General features: G+C 42.1%; 1 protein-coding gene across 5 annotated transcripts in view; it reads right to left on the bottom strand.

The window, feature by feature from the left end:
* Window positions 1-18,537, bottom strand: part of Fancc (FA complementation group C) — a 264,880-nt gene that overhangs the window by 18,495 nt on the left and 227,848 nt on the right. For all 5 annotated transcript variants that reach the window (XM_045143857.1, XM_045143854.1, XM_004656859.2 and 2 more), the window contains exons 9-10: window positions 15,222-15,274; window positions 12,939-13,038 (exon numbers count right to left, since the gene is read on the bottom strand). In XM_045143857.1, coding sequence (XP_044999792.1) covers window positions 12,939-13,038; window positions 15,222-15,274 — 153 coding nt within the window. The remainder of the gene's footprint in view (window positions 1-12,938; window positions 13,039-15,221; window positions 15,275-18,537) is intronic.

The following is an 18,537-nucleotide window of genomic DNA, read 5'->3' as shown; positions in this document are numbered from 1 at the left end:
AAGAGGGAAACTGCTACTGTTGTCTGCCTAAATGAAAATATTATGACCACCAAACTGCCTTCTTAATACTGAGAAGAAGTGACACTGGAGTATACAGCACCAAGTGAGACATCTCTATCAGACCTTCCAAGGTGGTGTAGAAGAAGAGGTGGTGGAAAGAATGCAAGAGCCAAAGGAAGGGAAGAGTGCTTACAATACTGTCTTTCAGATATAAAGTGGCAGTAATATTCATCACCTAATTGAGGTTATGCTACCTACACAAGACCTGCATAACTGGAAGAAAATAATGATGATATCAAAATAGAAGAGAGACTAGTAGGAAAGAAGAAGGGATTCAATGGAGGGGAGAGGGGATTAAGGAGGGGAGAAAAGGAAGGAGATGGGAAGGGATTATGATTATGGTATATTGTGTACATGACTGGAAGTTGTCAATAAAACTTAAATAAATAAAGCATGTAACTAGCATGAATGCCAGGTCTGAAAGGATGAAAACACAATACAAAATTCTGTCCCCCAAAAGATCCACTGTACAACAGAGGTCAGGATACATTCTTAAATGTCTTAGAAATATGCTTTCAATAATCTTACAACTATCCAGAAAAACAAACCTTAAAGTTACTTCCTGGATTTTAAGATAAAACAAATTATATTGTATGTTTTTACCTCACATGAACCCAGTTATGCACATAAATCTTCTACTTTAGTCAGAGCTGCCAAAGTAGCTGGGAAACTCTGAGTGTCTCAAGCATGGTTTTGCTATTTTGTTGTTGTTGCTTAACAAAAACCTGCAACAAGCAGTTTTTATAGAGTTTTCTGTGCTCCCAGAATGCAGGAAGGTTTTGAATTTTTTTTTAATAGGTAAAATCTAGAAAGCATGAAGGACATAGGTCATAATACCCAGCCTGATGAGGTTGAGTCGGTATGTGAATTTATGTGAGCAGCATCCCAACATAGAATGCTTCTATATCCCCACAATGCGCCATGCCCAGTGACCACTGTAGTTGATCCCTCTACCCTAGCCTGGCAAGCACTATTTTGATTTCAGAGATATACAGAGAAAATGGGCACACCAGGGCCTCTAACCACATAAACAAACTCCAGATGCATATGCCACTTTATTCATCTGGCTTACATGGGTATGGGGGATTCAAATCTGGATCCTTTGGCTTCACAGGCAAGCACCTAGCCTATAAGCCATATTCACAGGCAAGCACCTATCCTCCAAGCCATCTTTCCAGCCCTTGATTATCTATCTACCTATCTACCTACCTACCTACTTATTTATTTATGTGTATGTGTGTGTGTGTGTGAGAGAGAGAGAGAGAAAGAATGAATGGGCATGTAAGGGCCTCCAGCCATTGCAAACAAACTCCAGATGTATATGTCACCATGTGCACCTGGCTTATGTATGTTAAGGGGACTCAAACCTGGATCCTTTGGTTTCACAGGCAAGTGCCTTAATCACTAAGTCATTTCTATAGCCCCCATTTGCTTATTCTTAAATTCACGTGAAGAGAGTCACTGAGGACGTGGCCTCTTGTGCTGGTTTCTTTGGCCTCAACATGTTATCTTTTAGAACTCAACCATGTTACTGTGCATGAGGTGTGCATTCTCTCTGCTGCTGAGAAGTCACTATGTGAATGTTTTAATAGTCTGTTTATCCACTGCCTAATGGATGAGCACTTGAGCTATTTCCAGTTTAAGGTATTGGGAATAAAGCTACAACCAACACTTGCATAGACAGGTTTTTCATTTTTCTAGGTAAGTACATAGAAGAGGAAGTGCTGGGTTAGATCAGTGCCATTCAATTCTTTAAGGTGGGAAGTTTTTTTGATGGTTGCACCAGTCCACACTCCAACCAGCAATGGAGGAGTATCACTCATTCCATATCCCTGCCAACACTGGGTGTTTTCAGGCTCACTAATCTCAGCCCTTCTGTGCTGTATGAACACTTTTCTATGCATCCTCCTGATAGCAGAGGCTGCTAAGCCCTGCATGTGCTCAGTGCCAATGTTCGTATCTTTCTTTCTTTTTAAATATTTATTTATTTACTTTGGGTATTTTGATTTTTTTTTTTTTTTTTGAGTTAGGGTCTCACTCTAGTCCAGGCTGACCTGGAGTTCACTATGTAGTCTAATGGTGGCCTCGAACTCACAGCAATCTTCTTCCTCCCGAGTGCTGAGATTAAAGGTGTACACCACCATGCCCAGCTCCCAGTGTTCATATCTTTCTGAAGTGTAAGTTTAAGTCTTCTGTTCATTTTTAAAGACTGGGTTGTTGTTTCTTAAGAAGCTGTAAGAGAACTTCATTCAATCTGGAAAGTCCTCTGGTATGTGTACTGCAAATATTTCCTCCCCACTGGTAACTTGTTTGTTCATTTTCATTTTCTTTTTTTGGTTTTCAAGGCAGTGTCTTACTGTAGCTCAGGCTGACCTGGAATTCACTATGTAGTCTCAGGGTGGCCTCAAACTCACATCAATCCTCCTACTTCTGCCTCTCAAGTGCTGGGATTAAGGGCGTGTGACACCATGCCTGGCTCTGTTCATTTTCTTAATATCAACAGATATTTTAATATTTACTTCAATTTATCCATTTTTCTTATGGGGAAAAAATTTTTTTGCTTCGCTTCTAAAAAGTCTTCAATTATGCCAACAAACAAAAACAACAAAAAAGATATCCATGCTGGGGAGAAAGCTCAGTGGATAAAATTTTTGCTGCATGTAAGTGTGCTCACCTAAGTGAAGATCACCAGACCCCACATAAAAGCCAAAAGCTGGGGCTGGAGAGATGCGTTACTGGATAAGGCACTTGCCTATAAAGCCAAAGGACCCAGGTTTGATTCCCCAGGATCCACGTAAGCCAGATGCACAAGGTGGTGCATGCGTCTGGAATCCTTTTGCAGTGACTAGAGTCCCTGGCATGCCCATTCTTTCTCTATCTGCCTCTCTCTCTCTCTCTCAAACAAATAAATAAATAAATATGAATAAAATATTTTTTTAAAACCAGAAGCTGTTGTAGGCTTCTATATTCCCAGCACATCCACAACAATATGGAAGGTAGAAACAGGACAATTTCCTGAAGGTGTATGGTGAGAACCAACACCCTAAAGTCCTCCTGTTTCCACACATGCACTGTAGCATGCACGCACCCCCTACACACATGAGCATTGAATACACACATACCTCACACCAAAAAAAAAAAAAAAAAAAGAAAGAAAGGAAGAAAAAAGAAAGATAACCTATTGTATTTTCTCTTAAGAACTTTATAGGCTTTACCTGTATGTTGAAGTCAGAACAGCTTCCACTGTGCCTGAGACAGAGGCTGACCTACATTTTTCCCATGTGGATATCCACTTGTTGCTCACCATTGACTGGAAATTATTTGGGCTGGGGAGATAGTTAAATGACTAAAGGCACTTGCTTGCAAAGCCTGTTGGCCTGGGCTCAATTTCCCAGTGCCCACATAAAGTCAGATACACAAAATGGTGCATGAATCTGGAGTTCATTTGCAGCAGCAAGAGACCCTGGCATGCCCATGTTCACTTGCTCACTCTCTGTCTCTCTCTTCACAAGTAAATTGTTTTTATTGACAACTTTCATAATTATAGACAATAAACCATGGTAATTTTCTCACTCCCCCCCCATATTCCCCTTTACAACTTTAGTCTCCATCTTATCCCCTCCCTCTCTCCATCAGTCTCTCTTTTATTTTGATGTCATCATCTTTTCCTGCTATTATATTGGTCTTGTGTAGAAAGTATCAGGCCCTGTGAGTTCATGGATATCCAGGCCATTTTGTGTCTGGAAGAGTGCATTGTAAGTAGTCCTACCTTCCTTTGACTCTTACATTCTTTCCACCACCTCTTCTGCAATGGACCCTGAGCCTTGTAAGATAAGATAGAGATATTTCAGTGCTGAGCATTCCTCTGTCACATCTGAGCACTATGGTGCCTTCTGAGTCAACCCAAGGTTACCACCATCTGAAAAGAGAAGCTTCTTTAACCAAAAGTGAGAGTAGCATTAATATATGGGTATGAACATTAACAGAAGTGCTTAGTGGGCAGTTTAGTGAGCATAGTGTGTATATGTATGTGTGTGTGTGTATATATACATATATATATATATATATATATTTTTTTTTTTTTCAGCCAGATACCTGCAGACGTTAACACCCCAAGGGCTCATGATTTCCCCTGTCATAGGTTTTCAGTATTAGGGACATATTCCCTCCTATGGAGCGGACTTCCAGTCCCATTAGAGAACGGTTGGTTTCCCCCATAACAGATAGGCCACTATTGCACCCATTGGCTAATTTGGTCTGGCTGGCTGAATTTAAGGCTTGCAAGGACCACTGTTGTTTATCTCCACTGGTGATTTCTCTCTCTCCCATTGAACTGCATGCAGCATGGCTTTTCCCAGCTTTCTGTCAGCTGGTCTACATGGAGGAGGTTTTCAGCTCAGCTCCAGCAGGATTCCTCAGTGATCTTGTAGCTCAAGTATGTGAAGTCTTGAGCAATAGGGTCATACCATCTATTCCTGGTGGGAAACCAAGGACCTCGGCAATGGCCTATAATGTTTTGGGGGCATCAGAGACCTCCCTGGCTAGCAACTCACTGGAAGGTATCCCATCTCTGACACTGAAATTTTTCTAGTAATAATTTATGGCTTCTGGGTATGCCATTATCCAAAAAAGTAGGTTTCCATATAATTTATTAATACCCTCTTAAGTTTTTGTTAACCCTCCCCCTCACCTTTTCATTATTCAATCTCTTCCCCTGACCTCACGTAGGCCTTTCCACCCCCCAGTTATCTGTTCTTCTAGTTACATATATACAATACCATCCCCTTAAGTGGGCCCCTCTCCTTCCTCTGTTTAATCTCCTTTTTAGCTTACTGGCCTCTGCTATTGAGTTTTATTCCAACTCACATATAACTCCACACATTTGTAGCAAGGATTCACATATGAGAGAAAACATGCGGCACTTGGCTTTCTGGGCCTGGGTTAACTCATAAAATATTCTTTGAAAAAGAAAAATTTCAGGTGGGTGTGGTGGGACATGCCTTTAATTCCAGCACTTGGAAGGCAGAGGTAGGCGGATTACCATAAATTTGAGGCCACCCTGAGACTACATAGTGAATTCCAGGTCAGCCTCAGCTAGAGTGAAACCCTACCTTGAAAACTAAAAAAAAAAAAGAAATCCTTTCACCCACTTTATTGCCCTGGCATTGCTGTGAAAAATCAGCTGACTTTCACAGCAAAGAAAGATATCCTCAATGCTTCTGAAGGAAACCACATGGTCAGCAAGGCCCTGACTCACTCCAGCAGATGGCTCAAATACTGAGAATCCCAGAACTCCTCCCAGGTCCCTAACAGCCTCTCCCAACTAGCTAAAATTGACCTTTAATATATATATATAGTTAAGTGTTGGCTACCAAGCTAATCTTACACACTCAGCAAGAAATGTGTAACCAGAAAGTAAAGTATGCTTTAAAAGCTTTGGGCAACATAGCCCAGGGTTTTTTGTTATTGCTGCTTGCCCTTTGTAATTACAAAGATCAAATATGAGACAACTGTACACAGCCATGTAACTTAGATATGTTCAGGTCTCTCAGAACACCGCCTGTCATTATAAAAATTAAATGCTGTGTATTCTTGACAATGTTTCATCTGCTTTACAAAGTCTATAAGAATAGGTTTAGACTATGTCAAACACTATTGTGCCATTTGGTAGTTTAGAAATGGATTGCTGGATATTTGTGGTGTAAGAGATTTCTATCATTTCTGATAATAGTAATCCTGCTAAGTTTTAGATATTGCCTCAGCTTCTGCTTTAACTTTAACTCCTCTTGTTTACAGTCACTCCACACTCAGAAGGTCTTAGACAATCTAACTCCATCTACCTGGGTCCCTCTGATCACTCTCCAAGGCTTTACGAATGGGACCTCTAAAGAGCTGCAAATTGCTCTGGCCTGTTTCTCACGGACTTCTCTTGCTTTTATTCTTACTCCCCAGAACCTAGGACTGTCTTCCCATACTATATTAATGTACTTTTGGGGCCACTTTTAGACTTACTGGAGAGGTACCCCAACTGCTACATGCAATGACCCCACATAGCTCAAAGAAGCCAGTTTGGTTATCACCCCAATTCTCTAACAGCAGTTAGGGTTACATCACAGAGGGAAGATTAAGGCAGTGTAGGGGACCCTAAAAAGTAAAACCAAGGCATATCCTTAAGCCTGTCCTTGCAGTTTCCACTTTGCTAGAGGTCAGAGGAGAACCTGGCTTTTCTTATATCTCACTGCCTAAAGGAATTCCCTAGATCTGTTTCCCCTTCATTTCAACCCAAGTTCCTCCCTTTCCTGGAAGATTATGATTCCTGGAAGGATTAAACCTGATCTGTGTAGAAACCTGGCCCCTCTGCTTAACTCAGCTCCCATTCAAAATCTACAAAAGACCATAGTTGGGGCCTCTAGGTAGGATTCTCCATTTCCAGGAACTCTCCTCTTGGGTAAGAGCTCTGTCTTCCTTTCTTAAGTTCTATTCATAATCTAATAAGACCTTTCTAAACTTTGCTGGCCTTGTATGTATGAATCTACATCTGGCCTCTGTTCTGATCTGTACCTGTCTTTTGGCCAATACCTCACTGTCTTAAGTCTAGAAACCAGGTAATATGAACCTTTGCTTTTGTTTCCTTTTGTTTTTTACAATTGTTCTGGATTTTGTAGGCCCTTGTATTTCCATGTAAGTTTTAGAATCTACTTATTGATTTCCATCTTTAAAGCCTACTGCAGAGGACAGGGCCTGTATATGGCCCTGTGTTTGATCACAATCACCAGTGAAGGGCTATCAGGATCACCTAGGCAGGACTGGAGGCAACAGTTCAAGGGGCACCTTAGTGGTTGTCCCTGCTCTTACCCATGGCTACTCCCACTCCTCAGCAGTGTTCTGTGGTTTACAGCTAGAGAGCTTACACATCTTTATTAAACTTACTTCTACCTATCATGTGGATAACTGGATTGGTCCATTTCTTCTGTCAGCTTTGCTTTATATATTTGAGCCTTTGTCCACAGGCCCCCTATGTGTTTATAGCAGGTAAGTATCTGGTACTTCCAGTGAATTGAATGCCCTACCATTGTGAAATGCCCCTGCTTCTCTCTGGTAAGTGTCTCAGCTTGAAGCTGCTTCATCTGCTGCTATGGGAGCACCCCAACTCTCCTGGGCTTACTATATCATGTATCTTTCCTCCTTTTACTTCCAACCTATCTGTGTCTTTATTATTTTAAATCCAATCTGAAATTTCTTTCTTTTGGCTAGATAGTTTTCATAATTAATGTGCCTTTTGATATGTTGGGTTCAAGTCTATCAATTATGTGGTTTTCTTTTCCTTTTCTAAAAGAAAATTTATTTGCAAGGAGAGAGAGAGAGAGAATGAATGAGAACAGGTACACCAGGCCCTCTAACTGCTCCAATGAACTCCAAATGCATTCTCCATTTTGGGCATCTGGCTTTACTTTGAACTTGAACCTGGGTCCTTGGGCTTTGCAGGCAAGTGCAATAACTGTTAAGCCATCTCTCAAGCCCTTAATGTGGTTTTCTTTTGTAGCATCTATTTCTTTTCCTCCACTGGCCACCAAAAGCTATTTCCCAACTCAAGTCATTGGTCCACTTGGAGTCATGGTCACCTCCTCCACCATGACTGATGCCTTGATGAGAGGTGGGAGCTAGTACTGTACCCAAGGCCCCTCCTGCTTCCATTGACTTTGTCAGATGCTCCCTACTAATTTCATATTTTTAAATTTATTTATTTATTTATTTGAGAGCAACAGACAAATAGGCGGGGGGGAGGGAGAGAGAGGGAGAGGGAGAGAATGGATGTGTCAGGGCCTCCAGCCACTGCAAATGAACTCCAGGTGTACGCGCCCCCTTGTGCATCTGGCTAATGTGGGTCCTGGGGAATCAAGCCTCAAACTGGGGTCCTTAGGCTTCACAAGCAAGTGCTTAACCGCTAAGCCATCTCTCCAGCCCTAATTTCATATTTTTAAAATTTATTTATTTATTTGTGTGTGTCCCCATCAGGGTCTCTTACCACTGCAAACAAACTCCTAATGGATATGCCACTTTGCATATAGCTTTTTGTGGATACTAGATAATTGAACCCAAGCCAGCAGCCTTCACAAACAAGCACCTGTAACCAACCCCTTCAAGTACATTTTAAACAACTTGTATGATGATTTCATCTGTGGAATCTCATCTAGTCTAGTATATAGTTCTTATCAACTGTGGAACTTGACTTTGACCTGACTGGCTGCCCACCCTGAGCCATGGCACAAGCTACTACAGAGCAGTGCTTCTCTGTGCTACCCATGCAGAGATGAGGTCAGAGGAAAGGGTGAAGGAAACCTGTTTACAGTGGGAGAGATGTGAATTAATGGTGTAAGTGAGCACCCACTTTCACAACCAAGTGGCAGGACCTACTTGAGTGCATCTCTGCATTCCTGGTAACCAGGCCTTCCTGTTCTTGTATGCCAACTCCAAGCATCCAGCACAACCATGGTTCCAAAAGGAAGCAAATGTGGAAACAACCCCAATGCCTGCCAACTGGAAAATGGTTACTCTATGGCACATGTGGGCCATAGACAGCCACACAGCCACCAGGGATATGAAATGGTCTCTGTAACATGCTCAGTGTTAAAGTATCCTTGGATAATTAAGAGTGTTCCACTCTTCTATGGTTGTTTTATTAAGTGCAAAAATAAATGTAACAATGAAAAGGCCTAAGTGAGGTCAGGGGAAGAGATTAAGTAAAGAAAAGGCAGAGGGAGAGCTAGTCAAAATCTAAGAGGATATAAATTAGTCATATGGAAACCTACTTTTTTGGACAAGAGAACACTCAGGAGTCATCGATTGTTACTAGAAAATTGTCAGTACCAGGGATGGGATACCTTTCAGTGAGTTGTTGGCCAGGGAGGTCCCTGATGCCCCCAAACATTATAGTAAATTGCTGAGGCCCTTGGTTTCCCACCAGGAATAGATGGTATGACCCTATTGCTGAAGACTCCACATACTTGGGCTGCAAGGTCACTGAGAAATCTTGCTGGAGCTGAGCTGAAAACCTCCTTCATGTAGACCAGCTGACAGAAAGCTGGGAAAAGCCATGCAGCGTGCAGTTCAACAGGAGAAAGAGAAATCACCAGTGAAGATACCCAACAGTGGACACTACAAACCTTGTAATTGGCCAACCAGGTCAAATGAGCCAATGAATGCAATAGTGCCATGTGTTATGGAAGAAACTAACTTCCCTCTAAATGGACTGAAGGCCCTCTCCATGGGAGGGTATACATCCCTGATACTTAAAACCTACAACAGGGGTTGTCATGAGCCCTAGGGATGTAATGTCTGCTCATGTGTGACTAAATGTATATACTATGCTCATCAAACTGCCCAGTAAGCACTTCTCTTAATGTTCATGCCCATATATTAATGTTACTCTCACTTTTGGTTAGAGAACTTTCTCTTTTCAGATGGTGGTGACCTTGGGTTGACTCAAAAGGCATCATGGTGCTGAGAAGAAGTGACAGAGGAGTTCTTAGCACTGAAATTATCTCTATCACACCTTCCAAGGCTCAGGGTCCATTGCAGAAGAGAAATAATGTAACAGCCAAAGGAAGGGTAGGATTCCTTACAACATGTTCCTCCAGACACAAAATGGCCTGGATATCCATGACCTCACAGTACCTGATACTATCTATACAAGACCATCATAATAGGAGGAAAATATTATGACATCAAAATAAAAGAGAATGATTGAGAAGGGGAGGGGATATGATGGAGAGTGGAGTTTCAAAGGGGAAAGTGGGGGAGGGAGGGAATTACCATGGGATATTGTTTATAATTATGGAAGTTGTCAATAAAAAATAAATAAAACACAAAACAACAACTAAGCAGCTCACAGTATAGCTCAAGAGGTATTTTCCTAGCATGTAAAGGGCCTTGAGTTTGATCCTAGCACTGTAGAAAACAATTAAAAAAAAATCTAAAAGAAGTTAACAGGAAAAATACAAACAAACAAGTTAACAGGAAAAATTCAACAAAATAAATGTAAAAAGGGTGGGAAATGGCTCAGTGTTTAAAGGTGCTTGTTTGCAAAGCCTGCCTGCCTGAGTTTGATTTCTAATACCCTCATAAAGCCTTGTTCATAGCAGCAAGCGGCCCAGGTATACCATTCTTTCTCCTTCTCTCCCTAAAACAAAAATATTTTTTAAAAAATAAATGAAATAAAGCATGATTTAGACAATCAAATAAAGGGGACAAACTACTTTTAGAAAAAGAAAAGGCATAATGAGCACAAAATTAGGAGAGTAGAGCCTGGGAAAAATAGCTCAGTGAATAAAGCACTCGCCATGCAAGTGTGAAGACCAAAGTTTGGGTGGCCATCACCCACATAACTGCCAGGTGGGCATGGGAGCCCACTGTAATTCAAGGACTTGGTGGTGGAGAAATGAAATGCCTAGGGCAAGATGGCCACCTAGAATAGCCAAATCAGTGAGTTCTGGGTTCTAGTGAAAGATTCTGCCTTACTAAATAAGGTGGAGAGATTTTAAAAGGTACCGAAGTCAACCTTTAAAGATTCAGTACAGTTGTTATCTGAGGTGAGAGTATAAAAGACTAACAACATACAGATAGACAGAAATTATCACTAGCAGTTCATTTTGAGGCTAGTTCATTGATATTCATTTTGCTAAAAATGAATGAAGCAACAAAAAGAGTCATACATGGACAAACATATTAAGACTTCATGCATCAAGAATCATGACCAGTCTAAAAGTGGGCATTAAGGAGTTAGGAGGTCAGTAAATTCCTTTAACAGTTCAAATAGCAGATAGTCAGGAAGAGAAAAGAAATCTTAGGTGGAAATGGTGGGCTTTGCTCAGATAAGAGGTCACTGCTCTCCTGTTTGGAGCCCAAGTTGTATGATAAATTCTTTTGTTATTTTTATTAATTAACAAAAATTTTTATTTATTTGAGAGAGCTAGAGAGAAAAAGAGGCAGAGGGAGAGTATGGGTGGGCCAGGGCCTCCTGTCACTGCAAACAAGCTCCAGATACACGCAGCACTTTATGCATCTGGCTTATATGGGTACTGGGGAATTGAACCTGGGTTGTTAAGTTTTGCAAGCAAGGACTTTAACTACTAAGCCATCTCTTCAGCCCAGGTGATAAGATCTTATTTCTTTCTGGATCCCTACCTTGCCTTCTTCCAAAGCCTAATGCATGAATCCCTCACTCCTGGATACGTGGTTTAGTTACGGCACTGTTATGAATTAAAAGCAAAGGCAACTGCAGTCCAAGTGTACAGTGCTTAAGGCCAGAGAGACTTGGGAAAAGTCTGAACACTCATACCACTGCAGAGGAACAAAACTATTCCTTTTGTCCTTGGCCCAACCTGGGTATGACCCAGGAGTCCAAGGGTGAGGTTGTTGGAGGTCACTTTCTCCCTGGGGTTACAAGGAATGTGAAGGGAGAATAACATGAATTTACAGTTAAGCACACTTGTGAGCACCAGCCAGTGTCTTTCAGATGGGCTCTCTTCCCAAATTCCAGACTGGGTACCATTGCTAACGCTGTTTGCTACGGTCTAGCTAACTTCCCCAGGGAAAGAGATGATGAAAAAAATAAATTATAAATGTTTATCATTGCCTCAGAACATATGAACATCTCCTAAAACCTGCAAGGTTCCTTCAGCTTAGGAGTTATTATGGTTTTAGTGAGGCTGGACATCCTAGCCTGGTCCTCCTAAGTCAAAGTACAAAGAGCATCACAGAGACTGGTGCCAACCTTTATGGAAAAGATGCCACAGATCAGTACACTCAAAAAAAGGCAAAGAGCAGCATAAAGTCTGTGGCCGTGAGTTACAGTGTTCAAAGCTTTTTGCAGGAAAAGCCTCTGTTTCATGCCATCATTCTAATAGGTCAGCAGCCTCAGCAGCTGCTGTTCAGGCTCTGAAGACAGGAGCCTGGGGCATCTAGCACAAGCCTCCTGATCACTAGCATTCTTTCTTCCACCTCTGTAGTTGTGTACATTCCCTAGCCCTCTTAACACCTGCTCTCTCCTAGAATCTATTCACATTTGGCTCATTGAGCATGAACAGCATTGTTTTCCAGGAAGCAGCAATTCCTACAGCATAGCCCAGTTAGATGCTATGATGCCTCTTGCAGATACAGACACAGGGGCCCGGGGTGGGGCGGGGGAGGGGAGATGACAAGCAGGGCCAGGGAAAGCCTTCCTCCAGAGCGACACTGCCCATGTGAAGGCACTTTTGATACAGATATGGACAGAAGCTTCTGGGTACCAGGGCATGGGGAAGACAGACCCTATCTTCATTTATTTTTACTTAAAATGGTTTTTGTTTTGTTTTTCGAGGTAAAGTTTCACTCTAGTCCAGGCTGACCTAGAGTTCACTATGTGGTCTCAGGGTGGCCTCAAACTCATGGTGATGGGATTAAAGGCATGTGCCACCATGCCCAGCTCTTAAAATGTTTTTATATAAGGACATTCATGTGGAAGCTTTCTTACTATGCAAAAAAGTCCATTAAAATTTCTGAAAATTGTGATCCAGGTGTGGTGGCTTATTCTTTTAATCCCATTATTATGGAGGCTGAGGTAGGAGGATCCGCATGAGTTCAAAGGCAGGCTAGAACTACAGAGTGAGTTCCAGGTCAGCCTGGGCTAGAGTCAGACTATCTCCAGAACAAAAGAAGAACTCCTGAAATTGGGCTTGGAGTGTAGGCAGAGCATGTGCCTAGCATGTGTGGGGCTCTGGGTTTTGTCTCCAATACCATAAACAAAAATTTGAAAAATATAAAGTGTTCCTTTCAGGTGATAAGCCAAAAACTTTTAGGCTTCTTTCCTCTGGGGCAAATGAACATATATTATGACCTACCTGCTTGTTTCCTTTCTCCAAAGCTTCTACAAAGCACCACGTGAACACCTGAAGAGCAGCTAGTACCTCTGGGGCTCCGTCGGTTTCCAGAAGTGCACACCTGAACAAAGCAAAGTCAGATGACGACATGCTGGTGCTCAACACAGTGAGGCACAAATCTGGGCCCAACGGTGAAGAATGCAAATGCTCCCTTTGCCATGAGCTGTGTGGTGTGCATGTGTGTGCAGAGGACAACCCCAGATGTTATTCTCAGATATGCTGTCCATCTCTATGTGTGTATACAGGCATGCATGTGCAGGGAGGTCAGAGGACAACTGTTTGTCCTCATCTTCCACATCATTTAAGTCAGGGTCTGTAGTTGTTCATGGCTCCACTGTAATACTAACTAATCTACAAGCTTTCCAGAAAATTCTCTAGTTCTGCTTCTCATCTCACTGCAGGCATACTGGGATTACAGAAGCCCACCAGAGCTTCCCACTTTTACCTGGGTTCTTGGGATCCAAACTCAGGTACTCATGCCTGGGCAGCAAGCACTTTACCTACTGAGCCATGTCCCTAGTCCATCAGCAACAATGTGTTAATGCATCAGATTTCAGCCCTTGTGTGAAGGGAAGATAAAGCAGAACCCCCCCCACTTCTATTTTCTACAGAGCTCTTGATTTTTAAATTACCACATACTAACAGTCTTCCCACAAGCTCACTGCTCTTCACAAGCACCTGGGCATCAGAGGCCCAGACAACCGACAGAAGCAGATGTTCTGGTCTCACAAGCTGTAACAGCTGCCCAAATGAGTAAAATGGCTCAGTCAAACCAAACAACAGAGAGGCTGGGCAGTCCAGTTGTGTCTCAGTTAGTTTCCATGCGTTTTTATACAATTAACGTTCTGTTTAAGACAAAAAAAAAAAAAGACCTTACTTGGCTAGCTTTAAACTAATAACACTACCCTGCTTTCTCATTTATGTGGTCATTTAACTTAAAAGTTGGTCTTTCAAGACCGACTCAAGTGGTGAGGTATTTCTTCCTATAAAAATTCCTTCCCTGGAGCCTGCTGTCTGCCATGTAGCTTGCACTTTGAGGCCTAGGATAGTCAGGTGAACAGAGGTAGGTTCTGACCCTGTCTGCCCACAGCCGTGCAAGGCTGGAAATCCTTGAGGATGACACGCTTCCCCAAGAGGGTCTAGTCTTAGGACTCCACAGCTAATGCATCCTCAACCTGGTGTGTGACAACCTTCTCACTTTTGTCTTTCAGAAAGCCAATGTATGTCCCAAGACCCCACATATCCAAACTAACTCAACATGTTGTCAGAAACATGTGGGGTTTATTCTGCCTTTCTGAAGAGGTCCTTTGGAATAGTTTATTTCTTTCTTGGCTTTCCTGAGCTTTAAAATCTTACAAAGGTGAGTCGCCCTCATGTGGTGAAGACAGCATACTACTTTGTTTTATTCTGAGCTGGAGAAAATCCTGCATGGATACTGCATAGTACCAAATTTCTGTCATTATCTGAATATGAAAAAGCTAAAGAACAATGTCTTAATTCTTAGCTGTATGTTTTCCAATAAACACTATTATTTTAGCTTTTAAAATCTTTTTGTGTGTTTTGTGTGTGTGCTTACGTACACACATGTTGTGAGTATGTACATGTGGCAATCAAAGGACAACCTTGGGTGTTGGTTCTTGCTTTCTGCCCTGCTTTGAGTCATGGTCTCTTTGTTGTTTGCGGATGCATATGCTAGGCTACCTGGCCCACAAGTTTTCAATGGTTCTGCTGTCTCTGCTTCCCATCTTGTCCTAGGAGGACTCAGGGATTACAGGTGCATGGCTTTACATGGGTACTGAAGATCTGAATTCAGGGCCTCACGCATGTGTATACTTGACTCACTGAGTCATCTTCCCACCTGACTTGAGTTTCTACCCTTACTCACCAAAAAGCTCACAGGGATAAGAAAGAACCAGCTCTACCTTCCACATGGTATAGCTAGAGCCCACTACAGGATTATTTTTAACTTTTTTTGTATAACCTTCACACATATAGACAATATACCATGATCATAATCTCCTATTACCACCTTTTCTTTTTCCTCTGCCATTGTTTTTTAAGGCCGGGTCTCACTCTAGCCCAGGCTGGCTTCAAAAAATCATGATCCTTGTACCCTAGTCTTCTGAGTGTTGGGATTAAAGGCATGCACCACCATGTCCAGCCCCTCTCCCTGGAATTTTTTATTCATGTTTGAAAGTTGAGTGTCTTAGGTCAAATGCTAGCAGAAACAAAAGAATATTTTACCTGAACATTTCATCAACAGTCCTGAATATGGCAGGGTGGCAAGCTGCTTGAGGCTGTAAAAGGAAAAGACCATGAGAAGGTAAAACATCATAGGTGTCTCATCAAAGACAACTTGGAGTTATCAGGCAAATGTGCTGCATGGACAGGCCTATTCCTACAGAACAGCAAACAAGAGCAGTGGGCACACAAAAAACCCTACAGTGCTTCTCTTTGGCTATGGGATATGGACAACCTTTATCTCCTCTTTGTGTTCCTGTTTTGTTCCAGTAACATAACAATGGATTTCATTATGACATTTTCATACATCTATATATTTTGTTCATATTCATCATACCCTGTATTTTCTATAAGCTCATATAAATCCAGAAAAAAGTTTCATGAACAAGTCAAGACTGACTTCTGCCAGTGTGTCATAGTGAAGACACAGTGCTTGCCTATGCTGCTGGTTTTAGATGAATGTACTATGTGGCTGAATTCTTCAACTGCATGCAAATGTCTCAGTGCTAGGGTCTGTCTTTTTGTTACTGCTTATTTGGTAATGATCACCTATGAAACCAATGACAGCTACCATGCTTGACATTTATTATGAATTGAACAACTTTAACTAGGATGAAATGAAGGCTAATAAGAAAAAAAAAAGTTAAACAGATACTGTCCTTTCAAATGATGAAAGATTGGTAACTGCAATCTTCAGAAGCTGGCTTCCTGTAGCCAAGGTTGGGGCTTCGGTGGGCCTGACCCAGGTCTCTTTGGTTATTGCTTATAAGGCCTGAGTTTATACTAGATTTTTTTTTTTTTTTTTTTTTTTGGTTTTTCGAGGTAGGGTCTCACTCTAGCCCAGGCTGACCTGGAATTCACTATGGAGTTTCAGGGTGGCCTCGAACTCATGGCGATCCTCCTACCTCTGCCTCCCGAGTGCTGGGATTAAAGGCGTGCGCCACCACGCCCGGCTTATACTAGATTTTTAAAAAAGCAAACTTCTTTGCATTATAAAACATCTCCATAGCACCATCAAATGTTAGTGGGTTAGACTCTAAACAAGGACATCTCTGAGTCGTATTTATCTGATATTACTTGCTATGGGAAACTTTTTTTTTTTCTTTTAAGTATGAACCACCACACCTAGGCCAACTTCTTCTTCTTTTTTAACTTTATTTGAGAGAAAGAGGCAAATGGGGAGGGGGTAGGGAAGGAAAGAGGAGAGAGAATGGGAGCACCATGGCCTTTAGCTGTTAAATATCCTTCCCTCACAAGAAAAAAGGGGGATGTCCCCTATCCCTATACCATCAATTTTCTGAACCACAGCCAGAAGACATGGTGCCTGTCTCTAGCTTTCTGCTTGTTCTGCCCTGGCATCTCAACTTGCAACATTGATAGTGTGCCATCTAGCGGTAATACACCACTATGACAGGGTTCCATAGACAGCTGCATACTACATCTCTAGTTGAGATGAGTTGCTGTCTAATTATTTGAAGGAGACATTTGTGATTTGCAAGTTATACTTTATACTCATAGAGTAACCTGCAAGTGCTAACACTTTACTGCTATGGATTTTCATCTTAAAACACAATCTGAATATCTCATAAGTTTATTAACTACTTAAGAAAGCAACTCCAGATGAAAGGCATGTTATTTATTTGTCTTGTTCTCAGCTATTTGGAGGATATATGCCCCCCCAAATAAAAAAAATCATAAGATTTTCAATGTATTCACAATGGAGAAAAAAGAAATGGGGAAAACAAATTTCATGTCTTTAAGAAATGAGATTCTGCCAAGTTTACTAGAACAACTTCTCAGTCTTACATGACAATATGCCTCTTGCAAACAGTGTCTGAAGAGCCTACTGCACAGTCCTGTGCCCACAGGCAGGAGAGCACCTGAGCATGTACTGAGGCCCTGAGATTAGAACAGAAGGTGGTAAAATACAACATTTCCTTTTGTTGCAAATGGCTTAACAACCAGCCCTCCAAAAGCCACTAAAGTTTGAAAATCATTCTGTTCTGATCATATAGGCTTCTAAATGGCAAAGAAAAGACACAAGGGCCAGGTGTGGTGGCACACACCTTTAATCCCAGTACTCAGGAAGCAGAGGTAGGAGGATAGCCATGAGTTCAAGGCCACCCTGAGACTACATAGTGAATTCCAGGTCAGCCTGAACTACAGTGAGACCCTACGTTTAAAAAAAAAAAAAAAAAAAAAAAAAGGAAGGAAGGAAGGAAGGGAGGGAGGGAGGGAGGGAGGGAGGGAGGGAGGGAGGGAGGGAGGGAAAGAAAAGACACAAGAAGTAGATTAGGCTACCATGATATCCATAGGAGGAAACAAGTAAGAATGTTCTAACTCAATTTGTCAAGAAAGAACAAGAGCTCAGGTGGACTTTTCTCTGATTCAGTGCTATACAGCGAAACAGCTCAGTCTGTGTGTCCCATGTGCTACATGGCAGCTGCCTGCTCTTGCATACAGGTGGACTATCTAGCACTGACTGCATTCCTTGGTTTCTACCAGCCTGCTGTCACAACAGTGTTAAGAGTTCAGCAGAGTCCCCCTTGTTGCTCTGCTATATGACACTTTCTCATCCACACTTTTACTAGCTTTAAGAATACTTATGTGGGCTAGAGAGATGGCTTAGCAGTTAAGCACTTGCCTGTGAAGCCTAAGGTCCCCAGTTCGAGGCTCGATTCCCCAGGACCCACGTTGGCCAGATGCACAAGGGGGCGCATGCGTCTGGAGTTTGTTTGCAGTGGCTGGAGGCCCTGGCGCACCCATTCTCTCTCTCTCTCTCTCTCTCTCTTTGCCTATTTCTCTCTCTGTCGCTTTCAAATAAATAAATAAATAAATAAAATAATTGAAAAAAAGAATGCTTATGTGTTAGCTGGTCGTAGTGGCACATGCCTTTAATCCTAGCACTTGGGAGGGAGAGGTAGGAAGATCACTGTGAGTTCGAGGGCCCCCTGAGGCTACACAGTGAATCCAGGTCAGCCTGGGCTACAGTGAGACCCTAACTCAAAAAAAAAAAGTTTGAGTCTGGGGGAAGAGACATGTGCATGAGTGAAAACAGATGCATGCATGCCATGGCAAAAGTCTGGTGGTCAAGGAATAATCTTGGGTGTCAGCTCTTGCTTTCCACTTATTTATATATTTGTTTATTTGAGAGTAACAGAGAGAAAGAGGCAGAGAAAGAGAGAGAGAGAATGAGTGCTCTAGGGCCTCTAGCCATTGCAAACGAACTCCAGACATGTGTGCCCCCTTGTGCATGTAGCTAACATGGGTCCTGAGGAATCGAGCCTCGAACTGGGGTCCTTAAGCTTCATAGGCAAGC

The sequence above is a fragment of the Jaculus jaculus genome, chromosome 2, assembly GCF_020740685.1.
Source record: "Jaculus jaculus isolate mJacJac1 chromosome 2, mJacJac1.mat.Y.cur, whole genome shotgun sequence".
Taxonomy (NCBI): domain Eukaryota; kingdom Metazoa; phylum Chordata; class Mammalia; order Rodentia; family Dipodidae; genus Jaculus; species Jaculus jaculus.
The sequence above is the reverse complement of the archived record's forward strand: the minus strand, read 5'-3'. Positions and strand labels throughout refer to the sequence as shown.